The sequence below is a fragment of the Pyrus communis genome, chromosome 15 (genome assembly GCF_041283825.1).
Source record: "Pyrus communis isolate YQ-2024b chromosome 15, ASM4128382v1, whole genome shotgun sequence".
Taxonomy (NCBI): domain Eukaryota; kingdom Viridiplantae; phylum Streptophyta; class Magnoliopsida; order Rosales; family Rosaceae; genus Pyrus; species Pyrus communis.
Genome location: NC_142579.1, coordinates 7,067,501 through 7,087,507, shown reverse-complemented (window position 1 = coordinate 7,087,507; position 20,007 = coordinate 7,067,501). Strand labels below are relative to the sequence as shown.

Genomic DNA, 20,007 nt, shown 5'->3' with positions numbered 1-20,007 from the left:
TAAAGCACAGTTTTGGGATAGTGAATGAAGGTTTTTGCCTAAAATTGTCCTTATGTCACGAGCAAAACTGGTGTGACTTGTCCTTGCGTCGTGCTCTTTGAACGACATATTGTAAGCCTTATTTTGTCATCAACGATCAAACTTGCACTTCGCTAGTCTTGTTGCCAGTTTTGCGTCTTCTGAGTTGACATTCAATCATCTTTGCCATATGTTCTACATCACTATCTTGCACAACTAATTGAAAAGAAAAAAAGAAAAAAAAATAGTTATATTGTCAATTTCACATAGAATTTTGTACATCATTGACAATTTCTCCCATAAACTTTTGTTCTGGCTAATTTCCCGCCTTAACTATTGTTGATGGTCAATTTCCCCTACCTTAATTTTGTTCTTGTTATTTTCCTTTCTTTGTTAGGTTCTCTCCAATCACAAAGACAAATAGGAAATAACTTTAGTGAGATTATATACGCTAAAGTTATAGTTCTCTTTTGTATGCCTATTATTTCAAATAATAAAAGGAATTGTTGATGTTGTCCTGAGAACGTAATTTATGTAGATACATTTGTAAAATCTCGTAAATATTGTGTTTTATTTATTTTATATACTACACATATATTATCTATTTTACACAAAAAAAAAAAAAAAAGGAATTCTCGTGCGAAAGAGAAACTGGGTGAAAGAGCAGAGAGATGCGAGAAGCTTAGCGTACACGTGAAACAGTGGCTGGCTGGCAATATACACGTGACATTGCCCCACGAATGAGAATAAGATTTTGCACTTGTGTTCTGGGTCACGCACTCACAACTCACATGAAGAGAGGAGACCTCAAAATCATGCATTTTTTCTTGGGTCTTGGAGAACTAGTGGCAAAAAGAGCATATCTTTAAAGTCACAGTTCAACCAATATTGTTCAACAAGCTTTTTGACTTGTTTACATATCCTACGAACATGCATACAGAGCTCACCACGATTTCATGGAAAAGAAAATATTATTGGTTGAGATATCTTTTACTTTTGTATGTGTAATACTAATTATGTGGTCACGTCAATAATGAGTAGTAATGCAATTTAGGTTCGGTTAACAGGACTCCACTTATGCCCAAGTTGATTTCAAACCTGAACAAGCAGGTTAGAATGAAGTGAAAACTCTCCCAAACCCATTACAACCTTAACCTAATTATTTATTGGATTGAGTTAGATTGATGCTTTGCCCATTCATGTCAACCTAAACCCAACCCAATTTCTAGCCCGAATTGCTCATGTACATATTACATGTCCCACTTTATATTATATAAGCTAGACACAAGTTTGGGAGGGTTATACTTTAAGTTTGTTGTTTGGTTTTCATTTGAACAATGAACAATTATAATGATTTAACGTTTCTTTTGGTTAAAATGTTGGTATTGTTTGTGTAAAATTGAATTGTAAATATTTTGACGTTATTTGATTCAAAATTTGAGATTTATCTTATCAAATAAGGTGTTACAAGATTGAGATTAATAAAGTTGAGTAAACCTGAACCCAACCCAAGTAAGTCTGAACTCAATTTAGACCCAAACTCGAATAAACCTGCATAAACTTGAGTCCAGCCCAAACCTGAATTAATAAGGTTAGGGTTGGGACCGTTGGGTTGACTATTTAACCCGCCCAATCCCGTTGAGTTGCACCCCTAATAATGAGTGCGATAGACATAAGAAAATATATTTGTGATTGTATTACATATTCTCTCATTTTTAAGAAGAATACAGAAGTATAGCATTCTAGTTGCACACATGATCCGTGACATTATCCTTCTAAGTTCGTTAATATGATATCAAGTGACACATAAATTGAAGAATAATAAATAAATAAAAATGGTGTGCATGTTTAAAATACGAGTTTGACATAAAGAGACTTCAAGCTTAAACAAACTCGTGTAGAGATGGTGCAACTTACTTAGGCTAAAAACGAGTCTAAATCATTAACCAAGAAAACTGTAACAACAATTTTTATGGATCACAAATCAATATTGTTCAAACCACATCTACGTGCACAGAGCAAAAATTCGTTTAAAAGTATTTTTAAAATGCTTGAAAGCTCTTTTGTGAAATTATTTTTAGATTCTAAAAGCACTTCGAGTGCTTCTTGCGTTATGTATTCTTACATGAAATACTTCAAATGTTTTTCCAAGATGAACTTGCATTTTTACTAAAAATTAGTTTAAAAAACAATTTCATTAAAAGTGCTTGCATTCATTTTAAAATGACTGAAAGCTCTTTTGGTGAAATTATTTTTAGGGTCCAAAAATACTTGAAGTGTTTCCCGTGTTATGTGCTCCTACATGGAATACTTCAAGTGTTTTTCCAAGATTAACTTGCATTTTTATTAAAGATTTGTTTCAACAGTATTTTCATATAAAAAATATTTTCATTTATTTTAAAAGTACTTCCAAACGAATCATAAACCCGCTTGCCCAAGCCAGCAATGTGCTTTATTGTATAACGTTCTAATGTATCTAGATCATGTTGGGTGTAAAAAATCTATCAAAATCATTTTTGTTTTTGTTTTGAACAAATGGTATTATCCATATTAAGGAGGTGAAAGAGTGAACTAAACCTCATAATGGGTTAACAATAATGTAGTTCAAATTTACTTGTAACGAGAATCGAATTTAAAATTTCTCACTAACAAATCAAGATCATATTGGATTCATGAAGTTCCTGAAATCGAGCTTCTAGGCTTTTGCTTTGCTTGTGTTCTATTAGATAATGCATTTCAATTTTCAAATCCTTCAGAGACTCTTGGGACGTCATCATCTCTGGATCCGACCGTTGAAAACACTATCTCCTAGACCCACGCGATCAAGGACCGTATTTCAAAATTTCAAAAACCATACCCCCTCCTTAATCAAACTTATAGAGATTTTTCAATGTGATTGGTATAAAAAGTGATACACCACGTATTACTATATATATGTTAAAAAATTAATAACTTAAAAAATAAAATTTCTCTCAATTTATATAAAAACATGTAATGTATCAGTCGTGTTTCGATCATAATAAAAAATTTCTTCAGTTCACTCGTCGGAGGTAACAAGTCAAACGGTCAAACAGTAAAAACACAGGAGGACATTCCGGTAAATTCCTTACAACAGGCGCCGTAATATTAAATTAACCGGCACGTGGCTGGCCCTCCGGCGTCATATGCTCGCCATTTCAAACTATTATGCGTATAAATAAGGCGGCCCAAGAAAAAGAATCAAAAAGGAAGTCAGTAGCTCACTCCAAGTCACCTCCTACGCCTGCTCTTCTCCCTTCAACTCCACCCTTTCCAAAAAGGCCATTGAAAATACCCACAAACCCCCCCGGCACCCCCAGAGCAGACACACAGGAACGTTCCGGAACGAGGTCAGTTTCGTCATTTCGGGAGATTGCTCCAGCGATAGTGTTAACTGTGGTAGTGGTGAATCGGACGCTGCGAGAATCCGAAGGCCCGACCCGAAATGGAGAGAAGCACTCCGGTGAGGAAGCCCCACACATCCACCGCGGATCTGCTAACCTGGTCCGAGACTCCGCTGGCTGATTCTCCTCTTCCATCCTCCGCCTCTCGGCCCCACCAGGTGACATTCCGAATTCCATTTATCTCTCTCTCTCTCTCTCTCTCGGTTTGTTCTTTGATTTGTTGATTCATTGTTTTTTTGGGGATTGATCGTAGCCGTCGGATGGGATCAGAAAGGTGGTGTTTGGAGGGCAGGTGACGGACGAGGAGGTCGAGAGCTTGAACAAACGGTCAGATCTGCTTCTTCCTGCTTCTGCTTTCCGCTTTCTCCTTCGCGTTTCACTTTCTGGGTTTTTTATGTTTCAAAATTTTGTTTCTTTGTTCTCGTTTTTGTGGCCATTGGAAGTGGACCTGCAACGGATATTTCTTCTTCAATGCTTATGAATTTGAAAAAAAAAATAAAATTAAGGAATTATTTCTGGGACCAAATTGATGGTTAAAAAATAATGCTTTTTTTTAATTTTTAATTTTTCATTACTTGGATGTTCTGTTAGAATTTGACTTGGTATTTTCTAGTAAATTTCCCTTTTTTAGTATGGAAAAAATGAATTTTAAACTTGAAGATTGATTGATCTGTGAGCGATCTACTTTGTTTGGCCCATGAATCCACATAAATATTCAATTTTCCATATTTTGCAAATTTCACCCAAAAAATCTATATGTTTTAGATTATAATCACAGAGATAGTTTTGAATTCATGTATTTATAAAGTGAATAAACTTGTTTAATTGATGGGTTTTGTTATTTTCCTAAAATGTTAACTTTGTTTTGTTTCATAAGTTGCGGTGAAAGTTTGAATAACAATATGTAGTGAAAATATATATGATGTCGGAATATGTGAGAACTCTAACATTGTTAACTATGAAATTTCCAGCAAACCTTGTTCGGCGCATAAGATGAAGGAGATCACCGGGAGTGGCATTTTTGCACCGAAAGCAGAAAATGATGCCGCGGAAGCTGATGGTGCGAACCCTACCCTAAAGCCAGGAATTCGAATGTACCAGGTACCGATCAATATGCCGTCAAGTTTTAGATTCGTTATTAAAACACACATGTTATTTGCTGAGTTTTTCTTCTGATGGTTGGATATGGCAGCAAGCGGTTGCTGGAATCAGTCATATCTCGTTTGGTGACGAAGAGAGTGTTTCTCCCAAAAAGCCTACCACCATTCCAGAAGTGGCAAAGCAGCGGGAGCTAAGTGGAACCTTGGAAACGGAAGCAGAGAGAGAGGCAAGGCTGAAGAAGCAGCTCTCTGAATCTAAATTCAAGGAGCTTAGTGGCCATGACATATTTGCGCCCCCTCCTGAAATTTTACCCAGGACAACTACCGCTCCTCGTGCTTTGGCCTTGAAGGGAAGCATCGAGATAGGAGAACCTACTTCGCCCAACGGTCGCACGCCTGTTAAGGTTTCTAATGTAAGTGAACTGTGTTACTTTACACCTAATACATATCAGTTCCCATTTTGTGGCAGTTAATGATCTGACTTCATGTGAATTTGGTTTTTATGCAATAGCCTGGTGGGGGTCAGAGCAATATAATATCCGTCGAGGAACCAGCGCCCAAGACAGCCAAGAAGATTTATGACAAGAAGTTTTCCGAACTCTCAGGAAATGATATATTCAAGGGCGATGTTCCTCCTTCGTCAGCTGAAAAACCACTGAGTTCGGCAAAACTACGGGAGATGAGCGGCAGCAACATCTTTGCGGATGGGAAGAAAGAGGCTCGAGACTACTTAGGAGGCGTACGCAAACCCCCAGGTGGAGAGAGTAGCATTGCTTTGGTTTAACATCATGTTAGGTCTAACTTGGTTTATTTTATTTGATCACATGGTGTCTGGTTTTGTTTCGGGCTTTCTCCTAATCGTGGGGAGGATGTGTTACGATATTATTTGACCTTTCTCTTTTGTTCATTGTGAGTTTTGGGAGTTATGTTTTAGGTTAAAAGGGGGTCGGCCAGAGCGATGGACTATCTGCTAATTGGGTTGTCTATGTCCATATTCTTCTGTTCTCTCTGTGTTTGTCTTAATGAAGTGCTTGGGCTGTTTTACTGGGTTTTAACTTATGGATTAGCTTTATTGATTACTTGTTTCATTTTGGTACTTTTGCGTTGTTTGTGTTCAAATGCTAGACCATAGGTTTAAATCTTCTCCTACGTCAGAAAGACGAAGTATTCGGAAAAACCGCGTGTGAATGTATCCTGAAATCTGCTTGTGAGCTTGTTCTTGAGGAAGGTGGTAAAACTGATGTGAATTAGGTGTTATGGAGCTTCTTGTATGTGTTAAAGTTGCCACCATCTATGAAACATCTTTCAAGAACGCAACCGGACCGTTTTGATCTGGCCGGCGGCTGCTGTTGTTTAAACTGAGTTTGTAGCTTATAGCCTTTAGTCGCAGTAGCTGAGCAGCAAAAAGATTATCAGAGTCCTTTTACCATACATTGCCGTTAATGCGGCTTAGAAGTTAGATCCACCCATTAAATTCGTTTGAATTTTTTAGCGCATACATTATCGTTAAATTTAACAACATATGAATATGATATACGCATTAAAAACAACGATTCATGTTCAAAACTCACAAACATAAGCTGAAATCTCTATTTTCCTCAATTCCACATCTCTATATCCCTCCAAAGAAACAAAACCAAAATTTAGACTAACGAGGACGAAGTGGAATACGTATTTTTGTTGTTGGTTTGAAAAGAGATAAGTGGGCTGCGCTTGATGGGCTAATATAATGAGCCTTCTTTTCTGGTCAGTCTTGGGTCGGGTTGGAGCTCAATGGGGCTGTGCCGCCAAGCGCAAACCATGACGAGGGAAAATGCCGGGTGTGTAGGTGCCGTTTGATTAAAATGGGATGTCATAAACATAAAATAATGTATACATTATAAGTGTTATAAAATTAAACGGCAATATGGAGAGTAACGTAACTTACTTATAAATTTATGCAAGGTCCATTCTCTCATTAATGTGGACCTATAGCTTAGATCGAGATCCATTTCAGATCTCTGTGTTTGGAGCATACGGGCTAAGAGATTTGGACCACTTAATTTTAATCATATTGCTCCGATTAGCCCATAACAATGACCCACTTCAGAAAAATTTAAAAATTGAACTTCTCAAATCTCTCTCTCTCTCTCTCTCTCTCTCACGATTCGGATTTCTCAATCCACAAACTCTAGACATAGAAATTCGAAGTGAATCTCATTCTTGATAGTTTTGACTTGAGAGATAAACCTTCTTCCCTATCCAATCTTCAACTTATTATTCCATTAGTTCTCTGCTTAACGGTGTAAATTGTAATTTACTTTATTAATATCTCTGAATTATTTTGTAATTTTTTTAAAAGAAAAAAAAACATTACAGCAGCCAATAGGGTGAAGCGATTTCGTTGCTTATAATGGGCTCCAATCCAATAGCTAACACTGACTGCACTGAAAGTTACCTTTTTTCTAATTTTGGTGTAAGACTTGGCCAGAAAGGAAACGCAGCGCAGGCAGGCAGTAGGAAACGACTGTAATAATTAAAAAGAATTTTCGTAAATAAATCTACTAATTAAGATTAGTTACTTTCTTTTTTCTTCTTCCTACAATATTGCATATTGTAAGAGAATATGACGGCATATGGTTCGAGATATCTCCTGATGGTAGGCGGTTTGTTATTAGCGGATAACATTAACTTGTGAAGTTGGTGTGAGACTTTTTTTTTTCCTTTCTAGTGGGTTGAATTCCAGAGGAAGGTTTAAATGTAAATGCACACTATTGTACTTATTCATTCAACCTATAGCAAATGGTAAATTGTTTTGGTAGATAGGATATTCATCTTTAACTCACAATAACCAAGTTCGAATGGATTTTGAAACTCCCGAATAAAATTTTTATCGAGACCGATGTAAATGAACTTTATCATTTTGTAGACTTATTCATTTATCCTATTACAAGCAATGAACTACCATGATGAATGGAATTTTTATTTTTAACCCACTGCATCCCTGCTTTGAACCTTTTGCTTTCTTCTTAATATATAGCTTAGAGTATTCACATTACTTGTAATAAAAAATTATTTATCCAATTAATCAATATCGTACCCGCATTACTTGTAATAAAAAAAATATTTATCTAATTAATAAATATCGTACCCATTTTAAAAATAAAAAAATAATTCAGATTTGGAAACGAAATGAAGTTTGGATTAAGTTAAAAAGAAACAATAACAAACCGAACTTTTAGGCGACAGAAAATCAAGCTGAATTTGTTAGAACAGTTATAGAACCTTGTTTACAAAGCAGATATTGTTTATTAAAAAGATCAAATATTTAAAAACTTGATTAAGTAAGGAACAATAATAATTAATTATCCGTTTAACATGAAATAAAATTAAAATTTTTTTTCCAAGCCCTGAAAATTAAAACAAAATAGACTGAAAAATAGCCTTTGCCTAGTTCCTAGTCAGACTTTCTCTCTCCTCTCTCTCTCTCTCTCTCTCTGCTTTTTATTCTGAGCTGTTGTGGGCAGTGAGTGCTGTAGTGCGACTCTTCATTTTAATGGCGTGAGTGTGTGAGGCGGTCGCAGACTGTACTATCACATACACTCACAGAAAAACCCAAAATTCAAAACCCTCTCTCTCTCTCTAGAAACCCCCATTGCCGAAAATCCAATCCCCAAAACGATATTGACATACACGCATTGATCGTCTTTCTCGCACTGCAGCAAACACTCTCACTGATCGTTTTGCGTGCTTCCGAATCGTTTTCCGACGTGGGTTTTCGGATTCTGAATCTGGGTTCTCTTTGTTTTTCCTGAGAAAGTATATTTTTATATTTTTCTTGTTCTCTCACGTGTATTGTATATTATATTATATATAATACACACTATATTTTTATGTTGTATGTTGTATGATGTTCAAACTAACTGAGGAAGACAAGATGGTTTTACAGAGGGAAGAAGGAGGGGGGCTGGAAAAGCTCTGGAACGAGAATCCCACCAGGAATCAGCATTATTCCAGTCTTTTCCACCTCCTTCATCCTCCGCATCACCGCCACCCTCTCGGCGGCTCTCCGGTGAGCAGAGCCTCTCTCCCGTCGGAGTTCTTTCCGTCGAGCTCTGTCTCAAGTGGGTTATATTCCTCCGAGGACGGTTCTCCGTCTCCGTATTCAACCCCATTTGAAGAGGCAAAGTATCAAACACCTTACGTGAATGGGTTGTGGCTGGACTCTAAGCCGCCGCAGGATGATCTGGGTTTGCCTGAGAGTTTCTATAGGATGCATATTGGGGAGGAACAGGCGGGTGGGACTAAAAGGATGGGATTTGAGAGAGGCCCGGATGGGATTGGACTCGGTGGTGGGTTTTTTGGGGGGATTAGTCCTCGGAATGCTGAAAACTATGGCCTATTTGAGAGTTCTAAGAACAATGTTTCGGGTTTTGATGGTTTTCAATCTGCGGGATTCGGCTGTGGAGGGAGATGTGATGGGAGTATGGAGTCAGCATTGCTTGGATTGCAACCGAAATGCGCTGTTGGCGATTCAATGGGGTCTTTTTGTAATCGTATGTACCCGAATGCATTGTATGGGCCTAGTGGTGTTAAAAGAATGGAACAGGGATATGCCTGGTATCAGAGGAACCCATCTAGTGCTATGTCTCACCCTGATGAGGATTATTTTAGCTTACTACATGCAACGGGCTCTAATGGCGGAAAGAGTCTTAAGCATCCGATGAGTTCCCCTCAGTTTCCCTCGGTTGAACAGTTGAATGTGGACAATCTTTCGCATAACCATTCAATGATAAATCAATGGACTAGAGTGAATCCAACTAATGGGGTTCCCGAATCTTTCAAGTCCATGAATTGTGCAGGGGAACTTGAGGGTTACGGTTGCAAGGATAGCATGAACATGCAAGGAAAACAGTTGAATCATGCCATCAATAAAGGTAGCAAGTCTTCGAAGGGATACAAGAACTCTTACACTAAGATGGCAATGCAGACAGGAGAGAAAAGCTCTAGACTTGATCCTGATTCATATGATGGCAGAATGAGTGGAAATGAATGGAGACAGAGTGACAATAGCTTGTTTCGGTCAGTACTAAGTTTAAGCTCATTGACCGAGGTCCAGGGATATATATATTTCATTGCAAAGGATCAGTACGGCTGTCGGTTCTTACAAAGGATGCTTGATGAGGGGACCAGCCAAGATTTGCAATTAATATTTGACAAAATAATCAACCATGTTTTCGAACTTATGACGAACCCGTTTGGCAATTACCTAATGCAAAAGTTGTTGGATATGTGCAATGAACAACAAAGAATGCAATTTGTAATCATGGTGACAAAAGAACCAGGACAGCTTGTCAGAGTTTCCTTAGACACACATGGGTACATTCTTCATACTGTACTCGTTTGTTACTAAATTTGTAGTGTTAGTTCCTTACTAATATCCAGTTCCTGAATATAATTGGCACTATGGTTTCAGGACTCGCGTGGTACAGAAGTTGATTGAGACTGTGAAAACTGGGAAACAGATTGTTTTAGTTAAATCGTCCCTTGAATGCGGTTTTCTTGATCTTATTAAGGATCCAAATGGTAATCATGTGGTACAACGTTGCCTGGACTGCTTTAGCAATGAAGACAATAAGGTATGGTTCTACTAAATTATTTTTCTTGTTATCTTGACGGTTCAAATAAGGCTGTTAAGAATAAATAGGATACCATCTAATTCATGTTTTCATCTTGTTCCTTTCTCCTGTTTTCTCATAAGTTTTATGTGGTCACATAGAAAAGAGATGTACATATGAATTTGTACCATGCAAATGCTGATTCTAGTCGAGCAAAAATATGTTTGATCATAACTGTTATGCAAAATTGTAAAGGCAATATTTGGTGAAGCCACATTTTTTAAAGGCAATGTACTGTTTCGGTGCATTATTGCCATAAACCTTCACATGTTCGCCATATAAATCTTCTAATTCAACCAGTAATGTGAACCTTAATGATGTTTCATACTCATTACTTGGGTAAGCTACATAGAGCGTTTTTGTATAATACTGCTGGAAGTGCATATTCAAGGTGTGAACTGTTTCATTGGATGTGTGCACTGTGCTTGTAATAGGGCAACAAACCATAAAACAAGTAATAGGTGGTGCCGAATTCCAATCTCTTGCCTTTCAGGGCCAGCCACTTTAGCGTTGTTTTGTATCCTCGTGGCACTAGACCTACCTTTGATCATTCTTTGGAGGAAACTTAATCTATAATCAATCTCACTAACTCTTCATTGGCTAGTGTTTCACTCATTTTCACCACAACTTTTGAACGTATAATATTTCTTCTGCTGTTCATGCCGATGCCTAAAATAGTCCAAACTTAATCTGATGATTGTACAAAGGTCAAGGGAAGCTTTCAAGTACAGTTGTGAACCCTGTCGAAACCAACCTTTGGACTAGGTTTCAAATATATCTCTGTGAGGATCATTATAGACATTATCATGCCTCAGTTTTGAACCTTATTTCTTTTCCTTATATTCATCTAGTCCTCTGTAAGTTTCTGAAATATTCTCGGTGACTTCAGAAATGTATTCTTCTGTTGGTGAAGTCAAATTCCCTGTACTGTTCATTTAAAGGTCGATAGAAGGTATCTTACTGTTAAGAAAAGATTGGCATCCGATCTTGCACACTTTTGTCATTTAATACTGACAAAGTTATATTTTGGTCACGTAGTAAAGGTGTCACTCTGAGTATGCCATGTTTGCTTCTGAAATCTGTTGGGGAATTTGTATGCGAGGAAGTCAGTGGGGCAGGTTAGATGTATGTAGACATGATCATATATAATGCTCTCGATAGTAGTGAAGACGTTAGTCTAAATTTAGGGACCACATTAATACGTAGCTGAGTTGTCAAAACCAAAGATTATGAGCTTTTCAGTAGCAGTTCAAAAAATATACGAATCATGATGTCACCAAGCTTGTGTATGAGAACAATGAGAAGAACAAGAGAAATCGCTGCAAAGAGATAACTGAGGCGTTATTTCCAACTTGTTCGATGCAAATCTAGTGTTCTATGGATTAGGCAATTTGTAAATTTGCTTTTGAGGCCTTGACTAAAAGGAATGAAACAGAGATTCTCGTTGCAGAGTAATGAGATGTTTCTTCAGATTTAATAGGTGACTGTAAGCCCGCTTTTTACGATCCTACTTGTCAGAACTCTAGCAGAAGATTGGTAGGATGAACCGGAATACATAGTTACTTCGAAAGTATTTTACGGACATATATGAGATAAAACATAAACATGGATGAACAGACAAAATTATTGAAGTTCCAAAGCTTTAAGGACTGGTTATGTGCTTTCTGTAGGACCTACTTTGTTTTCGTTGAAAAGACTAACGTATTCTGTTAATGATCTCTTGCAGTTTATTTTTGATGCTGCTGCAAGATTTTGTGTCGAGATTGCAACTCAACGACATGGATGCTGTGTACTACAAAAATGCATTGCACACGCCATTGGGAGACATCGAGATAAGCTGATCAATGAAATTTCAAGAAATGGGCTTCTCCTTTCACAAGATCCTTATGGGTAATCGTAAACGACTGTCTTCAAACTGTTATAATTTCTGTTCTTTGCTGGCCATAAACCCCTAATATGATATGGCAATCCACTATTGTTTGATAAATTTTGTTTCTTGAGGAACCAAAGTTTTCCAACCATCAATTTCTTTGATCAACTTCAGATGCAAACATAAGTCGGATATCTTGCAATTAATAGCAGGAATTATGAGAATCTACAGAATTAAACCATTGCGTTACTTTATTCGTTTCATGTCTTTCTAATTAGAATTCAGTTTAGTATTTTACAAACTACTAACGATTTAATTCCTTATTCTGTGGAACAATTTGATTTGGCTTTATGACTGATGTGTGCCTTTATTTTGTACCATTTGATCCACAGGAATTATGTTGTTCAATATATCATAGAGCTGAAGATCCCATCTGCAATGGCCAAACTGACTAATCAGTTAAAAGGAAATTTCGTACGCCTCTCCATGCAGAAGTGCAGTAGTCATGTTGTTGAAAAGTGCCTCAAGTATTTTGAAGAAAACCGGCCAAAAATCATCCATGAATTGCTCTCAGTTCCACGTTTTGATCAGTTGTTGCAAGACCCTTATGCCAACTATGTCATTCAATCTGCTCTTGGAGTTACCAAGGTTTAGAAATCTCTCTCTCTCTCTCTCTCTCTCTCTCTCTCTGTCTCTCACACACACACACACACACACATGTTCTAATCGATTTGTTTTGTTGGCAGGGCCCTCTTCATGCTGCTCTGGTCGAAGCAGTTAAGCCTCATACAATCTTACGCACCAGTCCGTACTGCAAGAGGATTTTCTCAAAGGACCTGAAGAAGAAGTGATGTGTTTTAGCCTATATCGGAAAGTTTTTGTTGTTGTTTTCTATGTTAATTACTAATAACTGCTCTCTTTTTGGATCCCCTAGCTAAGATACGGGATGTTCGTCTAAATCTCTTACCGATCCCCAGATGAAGAGTGCAATTTTGGTTTTGGGATGGCATTAAGAAGTCTGAAAAAGTTAAAACAGAGTTTTGATTCAATATGATGGAGTTGCTTTTTGTAATATTCTATTGTTCTTGTGTCTTTATCATAACTTTGAAGGTATGATATTCCACTGTCGGAACCGTGGATTTCTGATTCGATGTTGTGTAAATGTGTTTGGGCCCAAAATACTATTTTGGGCCGAGCTTAGAGTTATTCTCGGCCCAGTAGTATTCATCTAAAATCTTGTCGTGGGTTGTCCAATAAGGGTCGACCGAATCCTACTGCGAGACGGAGTGGTTTAGATAAGGGTGAGGTAGTTGAAGCTTAGTGTAACAAGGAGTCTTAAGGCTAAGACTGAGGATGCTGAGAATTAGGGGATGAATCTGGTTTGTTAAAAAGCTTGGTTCAAAGTCCTAGTGAAGTTAGGATTGGCCAAGACCTAATCAGATTAGGTTGAGGAGTTCTAATCTGATTATGATTCTAGCTAGGCTATGAGGGGGTTTGCTACTATAAATGGAGAAGGGAGTGCATCATTCAAGTCCCCTCCAATTCAATACACAAATTGCCCTGCACAAAGATTCTCAACAACCTTTGAGATTTTTATCCTATTCCGCTTTCTTCTCGCCTAACACATCTTCAACTTAGATAAACAATACTGTAGCCGTAGAATCAGCTGATCGAAGAGCACTTTCAGTTTGGATAAACAACATTTTTATCCTCTTTCGCTTTCTTCTCGCCTAACACATCTTCAACTTGGATAAACAATACTGTAGCCGTAGAATCAGCTGATCAAAGAGCACTTTCAGTTTGGATAAACAACATTGCTTTGAGACCGACTGATTACCTATCCAAGTCTCGGTCAACAAGGACTTTTGAGTTCTTGTTGGTAGACGTCATCTCATCAGCCATCTCGCATGAAGTGAGGTGTTACAAGTTACTAGGCTTGGCACGTTGAACGCCGAGTTGTTAAATGATTGGATATTCACAAGTATCTTTTAGAGTTCGGCATTCTGACGGCCGAACCACATTTACCATCAAGACATACATCTCTTTCGAATACTTGTGTCCGTATAGTTTGGTGCCAGTTCGGCGTGCTTACACTCTTACGAATATAATCACCATGATCGAACCCGACCCTGACGATCCGTGAACTTCGCAAGACCAGCAGCCTTGTCTTCAGGCTCTAGAACCCAAAGGCCGAGACGTGTTCATTTCTTTGCCGCAGTCGCAAGATCAAGAAGTTAGCAACGAGCTCGGTCGTCGAGTTAGCACGCCCCGCACATAACTGAAGGACGTAGTTAGCTCATTAGTTAGTCGCCCTGCACGTCACGTAGGCTTGGCAATTTTTAGGGTCAACATTTTGGCATCCCCGATGGGACCCAGTGCTACAGCTATGAAATTCATGACCATTGAGACACGGTCAGTAAAGAAGAAAACAATCATGGGTAAGTCAACGACTAATCTTCCAGTCCAAAATCCAGGACAAGATGACTTACCACAGGCACATAATCCTTCTACTGCCGCGACACCTTAAGCCATAAGTGTGACACACCGAGATAAGGCAGTAAATCTCAATGATCTGCCTCGGGATGCAGAAATCCCCACCAAAACGACAAAAGGAATTTTTGTTGAAGGATTAGTTGAGGATTGTGACGAGGACAGTGGTGAGGCCTCTGATCCACTGACTAGGTCGTTTCTTCGACGACAACTTGAAGAGCAATCTTGGCAATTTGAGCAAATGTTTAGTCGAGAGGTGAAAAGCATACTCGAAGAAATGCGCAATAATGACGCTATACACAACTTGTTGCTTGAAGTACTGGTTAATAAAGCCCACAAAGGAGGACCTGCCGAAGTACTGGTTAATAAAGTCCAACAAAATGTGATGCCGCAATTTCTTCCTTGAGGTCGAGGTTTATTTTATATATGACCGGACAATCATCTCAACCGCTGGGTATTCCTTTAACGTTCAACCCCTCTTGTGCTGCTAGTATGTAACAGACCTTGTGAGACGAAAGTTGTAGACAGCGATTCTATCCAGGAATTCCTTGCCTCTAAGAAACCCTTGGCGAGGTGTATAATTAAACCGCTAATTGTTTTGGTGCCATGAACAAGAATGTTTAACTTGAGCTGCAAGAAATATGCACTGAAATAGTAAAAAAAAAAAAAAAAAACAGCTCTTCGATTATAAAAGGAAAACAAGCTTCCATTATTGTTGTCTATATAAGATCAGGAAACTTGCCTTTAGTCTCCAGTAACTATCTGGTTTTACGAAAGGTAAGTATTTATATCAGAATTCTGTAGATAATTTTATTCGAACGGATAAGAAACAAAACATAGCGGTAAAAAGAACGCATCAGATTCAGATATATTGCCTCCCTCCAAAAGGAAGTTCAACTGTTAGACCGGAACGGATCAAGCATTCTCATGTCCAACCAGGGCCAGAAGCATTTTTTCATAATCTCCAGTAGTGTCCTTTTTAATGGCCTGATCCAGAGGGACACTGTTCCTCTTGTGGTACAGGTCCTTAATAATCATCATGTCAACCTCAGCCCTCGTAGCGACAACTCTAGTGAGAGCTCCTTCATCTGTTCCTCGTTTGTTAATTGCCAGACGAAGAGACTTCTCAAAATATTTCTCAGGGCGGACCAAGCACTTTATCGTGGCCCTTAGTATTGCAAGGTACTCATCCTTGGGGTCAGCTTTCAGATCCTAGGCATAGAAACACTCATCAAATCCAAAACCTCTGCGGATTCTGTTAAAAAATGGGTTTATTTAAAACTCAACTGCGTACCTTGTTGATGTCATTCCCGAATTCATTTTTGTAGTGATTGAGCGTTGCATTGATCTGTGCTTTGCTCCTCGTAGCCAGAATCCTGATGATATCGTCATCATTGTAGGCCTTGTCTGAGATCTTCTCATGGAGTAGCTTAGCCTCGGATTTTGCCAGTGCCAGGTTCACCTCATCTCCCTCATATCTGTAGGAGCTAACAAGAGGGGCCAAAAGCTGGGCGGAGCAAAGTTGGATGGTAAATTAGTAATTCTCTCTTTGGTGCAGAGACAACGGAAATCTTAAACGAAATAAAACTTGAAAAACATATTAACATTGAAATTTCGGGACATTGTATAAATAAGCTGAAAGAACTATTCTCTAGCGGTTTTACCTTGCGGAAGTCCCCAGTTGTGTGATGAGCAACATCCTCTTCGAGAGACTTCTTGTAGCGAGAGTGATAAGCCTGCCTTGCCGAAAGCAGTTCATGTGCAGACCTACTGCAGGCTATTTCTGCAAGAACCTGATTGCTTTTAGTCCACTTCTTTGTTGCTTCGTTGGCTAAAAATGCATCGCGTTCAGCAGGATCAAGTGTCCAAAGCCATACAATCCTCTGATTAAGAGAAATTCAGAAACACAAACACATCATTTTACCAGTTACGACAAGCATGCAATCAAATTATTTGAACCAATGCAGAAAGAAGCGCATTCTTAAACTGACCTCAAAGTCACTTGTAAGTTCTTTTTCCAGTTCCTTGAGGAGATCTTCTCCGTAAGCATCTGCATAAGTTTTCCGGATTGCCTTTCTTTGAGCGGCATTTCTATGCCCCAAGATGGATATAACCAAGTCCTCATTCGTTCCCCATCCTGCAATCATATTGATCAAAAAATTCAAAATTCAATAAGATCAAACAACATAAACATGAAAGCAACAGCACAAAAAACTGAAGATAGAATCTCGACTCCAGAGCAAATTCATATCGAAAGTGACAATATATTTCTAACCAATATCAATCCCTTTTGCTAAAAGGGTGATCAGAGCTATTTTAAACCATTCGGAATTATAGTGCGGCTTATTCATTAGTCCTACGAACGAATTTAAGAATCAAACAGATTGAATAATTAGTTTCACTATATTTCTTCTGCAATCAAGTAACACGTTTTCTTATAGTAAGAAGTGAATAGCCTCCCCTTGCTTTATGGTTTCTAATCGTCAACGATTATTCATCTGTATTCAAAATTTGTTCCATATTTTTCATATTTGTCAAAACTATATTCTTCATGTCAGTTGGATACTTCAAAACCTGCTGAAAATTTATATATACCAATCTTTTCTCTTCGGCTATGTAGATGGATTATCTCATACACATTTTCTTGTCCAGAAACAAATTTAATCGTACAGAATTCTTTACAAAACCAAAAAATCGCATTCACACGGGCCTTTCACCAATCCACCGAATTCATGTATATAAACACTGTCTAGATTCTAGATTTCGGAGAGACAGACTAGCGGCCCCACTAACCACACATATATTGTCCCCCAACTGGTTTCTTATCACCTAAACAACACCATCTGGTGTGGAGTGTTTATTACAAAGGGCCTCAGTGTAATTAGAAGTAGAATCACACAATAAATCATATTTAATCTGTGAATTCTCCGATGTGGGATTCTTATATTCTTCAACAAACACCGATCTGAATCAGCATCATTGGTCATTGAGAGAGAGAGAGGGAATTACCAGACCAAAAATGAATAACAAAATCCTTTTTCCATTACCAGTCCATTATCATCATGTTTAACACTAACAATCGGATCGGTCAAATGGGATTGGTCGATCATCAATCTTAAATCGAATTACAAAATACTGGGTGGATATGATCAGAACAAGAAATGATGGCATGGAGTAAAAGATCAAGAGAAGGAAAAAAAAAATGTTAGAAAAGAAGGAACCTTTGAAGGCTTTCTTGAGTTGCTCAGAGTCTTCGGATGCAGCAGGGACTTGTGGAGGAACTCTTAGGGTCGACATCGTCACCTTTTTTTTTCTTTCTCTTTCTGTGAGAAAATCGTAGACGACAATGGCTCTGGCTTATGGCTCTCTGTCTGTTTGTATATATATATATATAGAATAGAGGGTCTTGGTAGCTATCCATATATAGATATGGTAATATATAGTATGGCCATTGCATTCTTCGCCACGTCAAAATCTATGTTCCTCTTGCATTGGTCTTGGTCATTGTATCCTAGCTTTTGATTCCGAGAGATAGATTGTGTGCTCTTCCATTTCCATACTCTTTCTGTACCCTTTTGTTTATATGGTGACGGTTAAGCCACGTCAACTTTTTATATTTCTGTTACTTTTTGTTTTATTATTTTTATAAAAAATTAATATAAAATATTGACATAACTTAACTGTGACTACACATCATAAGAGGGCATAGGAAGAGTATGGAAATGAGAGAGCAGACAATCAACCTCCTTGATTCCTCTTAACAAATTTTGTAAGTAGGTGAACAATATGTTTCATTAAAACTTTATAATATCTAGTTAATAAGCCAATGGATCAGATATTAACTATCAAAATGCTTTGAAAGTGGTGGATTGCTCTCGTAAATAGAATTTTTCTCTTTAAATGAAGATATATATATAAATAATGAATTATTTAAATTATGATGTTCGTAAGATGAAAATACGTCAATCATAGGTAGGAGATAAGTAAATTCTCCATGAATAAAACACAAGCATTATCCTTATTCCAATTCCTCAACTTCATCCATTGACTTGATACCAAAAATTAACAGCTAGCTATTGGACGAAGTCGACGAACGAAGGTATGTGAAATACGAAATGAAATCCATGGAGGAAAGTGATACAGTTGTATATATGATATTGTCAAATATGTGTACCCATCCTCGATCTATGATATATTATCGATCATGTCCCCGGCCCCACCAGTCTTTCTCCCGCTCCCCTCTCTGCCACATAGAAAATAGAAATAAAATAAAAAAACTAAAGCAAATGAAATGGCTATTCCCACGTTAGCAACAAATTTCCCCCTGCATTTCTCCATCAATTTTTCGACTAATTGCACACTCTCCATTCCAAAGACAAAAAATGAAAAAGTGTTCTCACACACAAAGTATTCTATTTCATTGTAAACTTTTACATGAAGTTGGACTTTGCTTGGCTGTTTTGGACTATCTTTTTTAATGGTCTTTACTTTGGTATAAGCTTTCTATTTTAATGAAAATTAATTTGATCGACAAAAAGTAAAAATATAAAAACTAAAAAGTGTCACATACACAAAATGTGATATACTAGTTATTTGTAAGAATACATGCATTTGATTCAAAAAAGGGCATTTTCCCCTCTAATTGAAAAGTGTAAGGGAAAATAGAAAGTATTTTTGAAAAATTGATACAATTGAATTGAGATTTTGGGGGTTTGCACAAATTCAATTTCTCATCTTAACCAGCTGTTGTTCCTATGCATGAAAATCAAGTCTTTGTTTGATTAACTTTTATTTCTTCCTAACAAGGATAAATATTATTTTAACTAAAAAGCATTAAGCATCCTACATAAGTAAATAGAGGCCTTAGCAAACAAGTGCATTGAAAAATTACAGTCAGGGAAGCATCTACGAAGAATATTTCTTCTAAAGGGAAGGCTTGAAATTTATTTATTGTTCACAAATACATTCTCTGGTTCTTAGGTAGTCAAATGATTAAGAACAAGCAATTCACTGCATCTAATCATGCATAATGGCTTTGACAAATGCAGCTCATGAGTTGAGAGGAGTTGAGAAACTTGTTTCATTGTTGGACGCAATTACTGTTGAGAATCAATGTCAATTGTAGGTGAAGTAGGTGGATGTTGTAGGTGAAGTAAGTGTGTGAGGTTGGTGAAGTAAGTGTGTGAGGTTGGTGAAGTAAGTGGATGTTGTAGGTGAAGTAGGTGAATGTTGTAGGTGAAGTAAGTGTGTGGTGTAGCTTTCATTTGGTTTGCTATAAATACCCAAGTCCTCAAGCATTGTAAATCATCCAAGGAAAAACAAAGCCTAGAGCTAAATAAGAAAAGCTTTGCTAATTAGTTTGTTTTGTGAGCTTTCTTTAAGAGTGTGCTCTATTTTCTTCTTCTTGGGATCATTAGAGTTATCTTGGATACTCTTCTTATTCAACAATT

The 20,007-nt window shown here is 37.7% G+C and overlaps 4 protein-coding genes across 4 annotated transcripts in view; 2 read left to right on the top strand and 2 right to left on the bottom strand.

Moving 5' to 3' along the window:
* Positions 1–3,217: 3,217 nt before the first annotated feature.
* Positions 3,218–5,595, top strand: LOC137742243 (uncharacterized). The gene is made up of 5 exons (XM_068482064.2): positions 3,218–3,598; positions 3,694–3,767; positions 4,412–4,541; positions 4,633–4,953; positions 5,052–5,595. Exons 1-5 carry the CDS (start codon positions 3,482–3,484, stop codon positions 5,322–5,324), a joined length of 915 nt encoding a protein of 304 aa, XP_068338165.2. The 5' UTR covers positions 3,218–3,481; the 3' UTR covers positions 5,325–5,595.
* A 2,456-nt stretch (positions 5,596–8,051) lies between these two features.
* LOC137729522 (uncharacterized) lies at positions 8,052–13,139 on the top strand. The gene is made up of 5 exons (XM_068468498.2): positions 8,052–9,898; positions 9,996–10,158; positions 11,924–12,087; positions 12,460–12,715; positions 12,814–13,139. Exons 1-5 carry the CDS (start codon positions 8,427–8,429, stop codon positions 12,916–12,918), a joined length of 2,160 nt encoding a protein of 719 aa, XP_068324599.2. The 5' UTR covers positions 8,052–8,426; the 3' UTR covers positions 12,919–13,139.
* A 2,103-nt stretch (positions 13,140–15,242) lies between these two features.
* Positions 15,243–17,945, bottom strand: LOC137730281 (annexin Gh1). Its single transcript, XM_068469343.2, has 5 exons — positions 17,779–17,945; positions 16,549–16,694; positions 16,222–16,440; positions 15,852–16,064; positions 15,243–15,769 (listed from the first exon to the last, which is right to left on the bottom strand). Exons 1-5 carry the CDS (start codon positions 17,852–17,854, stop codon positions 15,473–15,475), a joined length of 951 nt encoding a protein of 316 aa, XP_068325444.1. The 5' UTR covers positions 17,855–17,945; the 3' UTR covers positions 15,243–15,472.
* Positions 17,946–19,393: 1,448 nt separating this feature from the next.
* The window catches only part of LOC148690460 (MDIS1-interacting receptor like kinase 2-like), a 5,690-nt gene continuing 5,076 nt past the window's right edge, over positions 19,394–20,007 (bottom strand). Inside the window, exon 2 of the mRNA XM_088684919.1 lies at positions 19,394–19,653. Within this exon, the coding sequence (XP_088541045.1) occupies positions 19,534–19,653 (120 nt within the window). The 3' untranslated portion in view covers positions 19,394–19,533. The remainder of the gene's footprint in view (positions 19,654–20,007) is intronic.